This window comes from Filicampus tigris, chromosome 12 (assembly GCF_054856515.1).
Source record: "Filicampus tigris isolate MCC_2025a chromosome 12, RoL_Ftig_1.0, whole genome shotgun sequence".
In the NCBI taxonomy this organism is placed as follows: domain Eukaryota; kingdom Metazoa; phylum Chordata; class Actinopteri; order Syngnathiformes; family Syngnathidae; genus Filicampus; species Filicampus tigris.
The window spans coordinates 5624523-5633399 of NC_141228.1; the positions used below are offsets into that span (position 1 = coordinate 5624523).

The 8877-nt window shown below is 39.5% G+C and overlaps 1 protein-coding gene across 1 annotated transcript; it reads right to left on the reverse strand.

Annotated features, from left to right (window-relative positions):
* Positions 1-2325: 2325 nt before the first annotated feature.
* Positions 2326-8138, reverse strand: LOC147138143 (fetuin-B). Its single transcript, XM_086048508.1, has 7 exons — positions 7817-8138; positions 7158-7268; positions 5234-5321; positions 4757-4923; positions 4351-4458; positions 3937-4023; positions 2326-3084 (listed from the first exon to the last, which is right to left on the reverse strand). Exons 1-7 carry the CDS (start codon positions 8051-8053, stop codon positions 2566-2568), a joined length of 1317 nt encoding a protein of 438 aa, XP_085904634.1. The 5' UTR covers positions 8054-8138; the 3' UTR covers positions 2326-2565.
* Between the last annotated feature and the right edge of the window lie 739 nt (positions 8139-8877).

The following is an 8877-nucleotide window of genomic DNA, read 5'->3' on the forward strand; positions in this document are numbered from 1 at the left end:
CTTCGAATTTAGAAACTCGGACGCTGCGTTAACGGACCATCGGAAATGTGGATACTTAACTCGCGAAGATAATAAGAAAAAAAATAAAGCACATCGAAATAAAAGTCGTGTTAATAACCCCATTAAATATTCCTGATTCATACAATGAACAAATTAAATCCCTGGCTCATGTCGATTTGAGAAGTCGTTGTAACAAATTTATGGACCTCTGCCGCCCCCTGCAGCACAGTAAGTGAATGCTACAATCAGCCACTCAGTGGAAAGTCATTAGTCAGAGTACAGTCTGACCGCACTCACGCAACATTCTGGGAATTTTCAGCTCTGCAAAAGTTCCAGAGGAAAGAATGTGAATATATGGAAATGAATGATACATGAGATGTTACTGCAATTAATAGTGTTGTAATATTTATAGTGCCCACCCACGGACACGCTCTGCCCACCCAAAGAAAACTGGATGTAGTTCTGATGGCAGAACCCAAAACAAAAACAAAAAACATTGTCACCTGCATGTCCATACTGTTCAGTTATGGTTGTGTTCTACGTTTTAACCTTTGTTTGTGTTGTTACATCCTCGTTCACCTTAAAAACATACAAAACAAAAAAACATTGTACCTGCATGTCCATACTGTTCAGTTATGGATGTCTTCTTAGTCAAATAAAATCAAATCAACTTTTATTTGTTTAGCCCAAATACAACAACACTTATCTCAATTAAAGAGAAAACAAAACACGTTTTAAGGTGCAGGAACTCTACGCTGGATTTCGACCTACTTGAGCATTGTAACACTTTTTTGCGGAGGATTGGGCATTACGTCTGTACTAACGGAGGGTCCGTCAGTCCGTCACTGATGATTGATGAATGACAGGAAACTAGATGATTGCTGACGATTGATGGATGACAGGAAACAAAAAAAAACACTGACCGAAGTTTCGTCCATCAGTGAAATTGTCACTAACCTGGTCCTCTTGTGTGTTTGTTCACGAGGCTGAATACAAGCAGGGTTGCTTCCATTGACTATACGGCTCAACAAAAAAATCCTCTTCATCATAAAATTAAAGGGGATTGAGCCTGTCTATCGATTTTGTATGAGGAACTTAGTTATTTTACTCTATCCACTTCAAAAGTGCACTCATTGGTAAAGTTACCGTAAACCATCCTAATCAAATGTTTAAAATTAATTCTCGATCACAATTTAAACTGGACTTTAAAGTTCTGGTGCAACAGAATTAAATTTACACTTGTTCAAGATTAAAAATTAAATTGAGTTTTAAAGAGAACTTTAAATTTAATCTGTCTTAATTTTAACCTAGGTTTAAAGTTTGGTTCAACAGAATTTAAACCAGAATTTAAAGCAACACTGTGTCATATGTCAGTCTTTGTTGATTATGGCGGCGCCATGTGGACAAAAGCGGTAATGTTTTGATAAAAGTCAACCACATTTACCATGCGCGCCAACGCGTAGTGTTGTGAAATCCTGAGCTCTTGCTGGCCTTTAAATTGAACTGAATTACATTTCTATTTCCAGTGGCTGTGTGAAAGATGAATAGCGATGAGGTAATGAATCTAATTTTGTTCAAACTATACTTTTGTTTTTTTGTTTGTTTTGGGGCTTCTGCCATGACACCAGTGATAGCGCGTAGACGTTCGAATCAGCTTCCATCCTTATAGAGAAAGGAGGAAGTGACATGCCATAAAGCAATTCAGGACATTTGTATTTTTTTTTTGTGTGTGCCGGGGTTGCTCCCATCCTCCTCAAAGTTGCTTAGTGCCAGTAAAAATCATACAGACCCGGCCAGGGCATGACAAAAGTCCCATTTAACTACTTGTAAGTCAATGTTTCGTCAAAAGAGTTGTTAATTGTTTTTATTAAGATCGAATTATTGCTCAGTGCTGCTTTAATGACAATTGCTTTCAACATAACGAGCAGGTGCTTTCCACGATTCCGCTTCACACAGGTGCCCAGCGGCTTCTCTTACTGCTTCGGAAGCCAGAATATTTGTGAGTCAACTTCAACACCCCGCTCACTGTTGGTACCTTTCACCCAGAGGAGCATCACAAAAGGGGTTACTGTCGCAACCCTAGACCTTGGACATTACTGGATGTGAATTAAAGTTGTTTTGAGCAAGATGCTTTATATTAATAAATAATTTGTGTGGCATGTTCCGCTAATAGGCCTTTGGTCAGACAATCGTAAGTAGTAATATACAGTACTTTGTTCTTTTAAAATAAATGCACTTTTGTTATACTGCAGTACTTTGAATGAATTTTGCTTTTCCATGAAACCACGTTAAGATGTATTTTGTTAAAAAATGTGATTCACACTGTTAAAATGAAACCCAAACTTTAATTGTACTTCCATTTTTGTCCATCAAATTCTCCATACATTTGAATTGAGTTTCAGTACATGATGCCTGTGACTTCAAGTAACCACCGTGAGTAAGTGTATTTGTCCATGGAAATACTACCACTCTTATTGGTGCAAGCTGTTTGCACAGATAAGTGATGTCACAGAGAAAAGTATTTACTCTGTCAGCCAAATGCACAGCACACAAACAAATGGCCCTTTAGACTGTGGTGTATCGTGCAGGACCAGGGCAGGAACGGAAAGGCGAGGGTCCATTAGGGAAATCAGACAGGAATGTTGGTTTATGGGATGAACTTTCCGCCAAGGCCTGCCGCTTCTTGCGGTCATGCCTCTTATAGTGAAAGTCCAATGGTGGGCGTAAAGCCAGAAAGCCTCCTGTCTCCTCAGATGACGAGTCCAATGAGCCATTTACTGATGGCTGCCGATCTAAAATATCTTCATCAGACTCACTGGAAGATGAGCTGAAGGTGATTGGAGGATTAAATGAAGGGTCCAAGGGACGAGGGATAATCTGTGTGGGGTCAAACGGTGCAGGTTGAGGATCAGGGAGCAGTGTGGGTTCAAATGGTGCTGGCTGAGGATCAGGGAGTGGTGTGGGGTCAGATTGAGCAGGCTGTTGCTCTTTTCCTGGGAAATGGAATGGAGGCAGTGTTGAGATGTCAGGCTGTAAGGGGAGGTCGTGACCTTGTGGCTGTAGTGGGCGAAGGACATCCACATTCTGAGGAAGGGAAAGACCAGATCACGTTACACTGATATTTACCAACTTGCTGTTAATGGCTAGTAATAGAGTTTCAAGTTCAACCATGTAATACTGTATTGCAATCCAGCTTCACAAGTACAGTTGACTTAGTTTTAGTACCATACAGTGTATTGTAATACTATGTAATATTTAATCAATAATTAATTACACATAAACAAAAACTAAACAAAACAAATAAATGAAATATTAATTACACTCAGCAATAGGTACATCTGCATAGTCATAACAGAGATCGAGCACTATAGAAGAGCACAAGAAATTCTGCCTGCGGCAGTGCAGCACTTGGCCCCTTTGCACGCTGAGGGATATTTTATCAATAAATTAAATAAAACGAAAATCTGCATTGCCACAAATTGTGTCCAGATAGTGGATAGTGGACAGTGCGGGGTACACTGTACTGTATGTAAAGAAGTAAACATTGCCCCCTTCACTGAATTCTTTCTATATTGAAGTGCTTATTCAGGAAGGGAATGCACTAAACAAACGTTTTGATCATGAAGTTTTTGATCCACGCACGCACACACACACACCCCTACCCCGACCAAACACACACACACACACCCCCACCCACATACACACACACACACACACACACACACACACACCCACACACACACACACACACTCAAAGTGCCATTCTAGACATCTACAGGGATACAAGCCCACATGTGATAGTGCATGTACTGGGTGTCATGGCATTGTGCAGATGTACTTAATGCAGTTCATTGTGGCAGTTAAAATGTCAAATATATCCACAATTCTTTGGTCTGATTCCCTTAAGCATATGATGAAAAGCGTCAGCTTTTGTACCTGTCTTTTGAACATCTCACAGGACACTTGAACGTCTGGATGAGCATGCAGGTCTCCATGTACAGATGCTGTACAAAAGCCTGCAGTCTAGGGGAAAACCAAAACCAAACATTAGCTACACAGATTCACATTCATCAAAATCTCCCCCTAGATGTGGAGAAGTGGCCAGCGGGGTGGCTGGACTGACCATGGCCACCATTACGTAGCTGAGCCCATGAATACTTTCAAAACCTCTATTTAAGTGTCAATGAAGAATAGTAACTTCTGTATTTTCTCATATAGTAGCCAAGAGTGTTATTTACTTTAATGCCTACCAGGTATCTATTAATGGTAGTGAGTTTATTTGTTCAAATGTATTTAAAATATTTGTGTGTCTGCTTGTGGAGTAGAAATAGAAGCTGACTCATTGCAAACCTCAGGGTTTGAAGCGGGCGTCAACCGCTGGCAGGTGCCTTTTTCTGTCACTCCCTCTGGACACTCTTGGACTGTATATTCCACAAATCTGGCTTTCACTGGCATAGTCTGAAATACAAAACTCGTATGGTGAGAAAATGCCCCCACCCACCCAAAAAAATAAATAAAAATAAAAGACAGAATGACAAAGAGAGAACGTGCTGCAGAACTTATGGTGAGCTGCAAAATGTATAATTTTGCTTTCTGCTTGGTACACAAAAACTCATAATTGCACTTTGCTGTCTGCTCATGGGTTTCTTCTTACATATTCAATTCCAAGACAAACTAAAGACTCAGCAGAATGCTGTGAAATAAAATCTACCACAGACATTTGTCCCTCACAAACGTCAGGGCATAAATATCACACTTGTTCCGCAGCTCTGGTGATCCGCTTCACTCCGAGGCCTGCACCCATAGTGGACTGCCTCTTAAAGGACGCCAACGAGACCTGAACCGCCAGCACAGCTTGTTGACTGTCAACAGGAAGTAGGATGGGGCAGGTTGGACATATCTGTTGCAGCTTGTCGGCGCGGTCTGCATGAAAAAGAGGGCATTTTACTAATCATGGTATGTTTGCGTATGTTTGTTTGAATTGAAATAGCAAATCAATTTTACAAAAAGATTGGCAAATTGAAATCATTTCTTTCAACATGCATTGCTCCGAATTGTGATTATTTGCTACAAATGGACATAAGTTTGGATTCTGACACAGTATTTGTATTTTATCATCATTTATATTTTTTTGTCATACGGCCTCATTACAAGATGAGAATCTGCAGCACAATATCAGAAAGTGTCGGAATCTTAATCGGAAACAACTAATCCTTTGGTATGTTTACGTTACCTGGCACAAGCGTGCAGTCGTAACTGTACAGGTAGGAGTAACCTTCCAATGTGTGGAGGATTGTAGTGTTGCAGTTACCAGAGATTTGCTGAAAAGGAAAAAGGGGAAAGAGAAGTGACAAGTTCTTAGAAGAATTAGACTTCACACTTGCAGCACATATATGTAATCTACACCAGGGTTTTTTCAAACTATGTAGCGCGGCACACTGGTGTCCCGAGATATTGTTAGGTGTGCCGTGGGAAATTATCTAATTTAATTTATGTGCCTGTGCGGTCTAGCGCCTCGCAGCGTAATCATGTCTTTACTACATTGTAGTACTCTTCCATACCAGCAGGTAGCAGCAGTAGATACCTAATTGTCTTTGTTTACAGACAAACGAATTAGTGACGCACGTTTATCCAAACAGGCCCATGTTTCACACTGAGTAAGATTCAAGACGTTATAATTTAACGTCATTCTTCAATGTTGAAAAATGCTTAAATAAACAATATCACACTTACATTGTTAAAATAAGCTTTTTTTCCACAATTTCAGCTGGTGGTGTGCCGCGGGATTTTTTTCAATGAAATAAATGTGCCTTGACCTTGAAAATTTTGAAAAACACTAATCAACACACATCCAACCAAAGAGCTGCGTGAGCATTTCCTTATATGATAATTATAGTTCATGGGCATTGTCTGGGAAGTATTAATCACATGTTCTTTTTAAATTGAATGTGCTGCATTCAGTAGTAATAGTTCAGTCTGTCGTCTCGTCTGTATGACCACACACCATGTTTTGTGTACACCCTCCCACAGCAGAAGCAGTTTTATTTTGCAATACCATACAGATAAATCTGGTGGGGTAGTGTCCCCCTGCCCTGAATGCATTTGAATAGTTTGTTTATTATTATCGCAGCCACTGAAAAGTTATGAGAGATAGATATCGTTTGTTTTATTGGTTTGTTTGCAGTCATGCAAAACAAACTACAAAGAAGATTTCCATAACTTTTTTGTAGCGGTGTCATGCACAGAGGAAGAAACTAAAACATTTTGGTGATGATCCAAATGAAGGTATGGAATCAAGACTTTTTCTTTTGCCTTTACAATCAACTTGCATTGGGGCCAAGAGGGATAGTGCAGATGGAAATTTAACTACAGGCCTGGAGTGGAATAGTATGGCCTTGCACAGGATCATTCAATCACACAAGCCAGATGGACATTTTTAGGACTGTTTGGCCTTGGTGGAGGTTTGCCCTTTATCTAATATAGTCCAGAACAAACAACAACAACGTAGAAATAAACCCAACTATCATCATACTGAACCTCATCGCCACAAATCACAGTATTCAGATAAAAAAACGAAAACATCCACTACCTTCAATATGGCACTTCTAAATATACACTCTCTTTTGAATAACTCCTGTATTCTAAATGACCTAATTTTAGATTGAAAACTTGACTGCCTGTTTTTAACTGAAACATGGCTGCGTGCAGATGCATCAACTGTTCTCACTGAGGCCTCTTCACCTAATTTTAGCTTGTCTTTGCAGAATGACAAAAGCGGAGGTGGCACAGCGTCGATTACCACAAACCTATAGTATGTTAGTACTCATGGGCTGTTGTGAGGATAAGTGGTTTGGATAACGGTTGGATAGATGTTTAAGTAATAGTCTACAGTTTTTCCAATTTTGTAATTTCCAATTTTGTGCATTTGCACAACAAAATGTCAAATGTCTGTTTTAAAATCCCCTCAGCGCAGTATTTTGTTGTGCACAAAATACTGCGCTGAGGGGATTTTACAACAGACATTTGTTTCTTGCTATTCTGTTGGATCTCGTTAGATTGCAAAAGGTGAGTTTAAATTTGTGGCCAGTGATTAATATTTACCTCTCAGGGTCCTCTCAAAGTGCACAGTTTATTTGTACTGTATGTGTGTCTCTTACTGTTTCCATGAATGGTCTGACATCACAGCGTTTCCATGGTTTCGGACTGCCAATGTAACATTTAGTTTCCAGGACATCCAGGTCCAGGTAATACACATTGCCTGCTGGACCCTGACATGCACAAGATAAACACGAGTAAAAGGGAAGAGGACATGTAAACATTACACAGGTTAAAGAGCAGAATGCAGCAATGTAAAGGTCCTGAATGAACAGATGTGCCCAACTATAATAATTTAATCATCTATCGTTTAATCATTGTGTGAATGTTGAGAGGCAATTAGTGTCCTTGCTCAGCAAATTCAAGCTTGGGAAAATGTAACAAAAGATGGGTTACTACTCCATACTACATTCTGATTCATTAACCAGTATGATAGTGCACCTTTCACCTACAGTATGTTGGCATTTCAATTTGGTCAACAGCATCTCAGATTAAGAGTCAAATGTATTGCCATCACAACAAGCGCAACGTCAAGTAAGGTGCAGGCCATCTCGAGCATTACGATGCTGTATTTCAAAGGATTTTTGAAAAAAATGTCTTTACATTTATATACATTTTCTAATGGATATTTGACAACAAAACAAGGGAATTGTTAACTACTGAAAACAAACTTTAATAAGCTTCAGGCAAGTTTTCTTTTAAAGCATTTATCCCCACTCACCTGAGCATGTAGGTGGACATTGGCAATGCGATTAAGGGCAAACTTATACCCGTCAGCACGATCCTCGTTGATGTAAGTGAGAGCCAGACGAGACAGCTTCTCTACAGCTTTGTCATTGCAGGGAATTGGAGCAAGTTCAGTGGGCATGAGTGCTAACCCCTCACCATTCAGACACAGCATCTGAATAAAAAGCAGCGCTAACTGCAGTAATGATGTGTAAATGGATATATTCATCATGGCAGAGGATCCTGCTGGAGCAGCAGGACGAAGTTCCGATGAAAGTGAAGTTTGTTCTCCCCTGTTTGTGCTCAGTCTGGGTTGTGTGTTGACTTTTGGAATCAAAATAGGGAGGGATGTTGAAATCAAGCCAAGGGCAAAGTTTATTTATATTTGTGAATGAACACTGACAGTTATTTGGACCGTCACAATAACATTCAATTTAAATAATAATGATAATAATGTTTTGTTTTTTTAGGGGTGGAACAGAGTCACCCAGTTCTTACTCAGTATGTAATGTAATAAGTAAGTAAAATTCATTTATATGGCACTTCTCACAGTGAGGTCTAACAAAGTGCTTCACATAGTTAAAAGACTACAATTTAATCATATATGAGCATAAAATATGAATAAAGAAACAAAACAAGTAATGAAAAACAGAAACAATGCAATTAAATGTTACTGGAACACACGCCTAAGAGATGTGTTTTTAATTGCCTTTTAAAGGTCTAAAGAAGGGGCGGCTTTCAGCTCGTATGGAAATGCATTCCATCATTTAAGAGCAACCGATTAAAAAGCTCTGTTGGCTTTAGTTTTTAAATTTTGTATGAGGTAATAATAGACAGCGGTCAGCAGTGACCTGACAGAACAGTGACAAGATACAAGATCTACTAAATATGAAGGTGCTTGACCATGAAGGGCCCTGTAAGTGATAGTTAGAAATTTGCATTGGATCCTAACATCAACCGGCAGCCAGTGCAAATAGGCTAAAACAGGATTGATAGGATTGAAGTAATGACATCTTGACAGAAGCCATTCTAATGAAGTTTTGTTGAGACGGGAGA

What these genes read in the sequence shown, in the direction of transcription:
- LOC147138143 (XM_086048508.1), bottom strand. Translation starts at nt 8,053, where the DNA reads ATGATGAATATATCCATTTACACATCATTACTGCAGTTAGCGCTGCTT. An exon ending in TCAGACCATTCATGGAAACA is followed by an intron (nt 5,322 to 7,157) that starts GTAAGAGACACA and finishes TTTCCTTTTCAG; the next exon opens with CAAATCTCTGGTAACTGCAA. An exon ending in CGACTGCACGCTTGTGCCAG is followed by an intron (nt 4,924 to 5,233) that starts GTAACGTAAACA and finishes TTTTTCATGCAG; the next exon opens with ACCGCGCCGACAAGCTGCAA.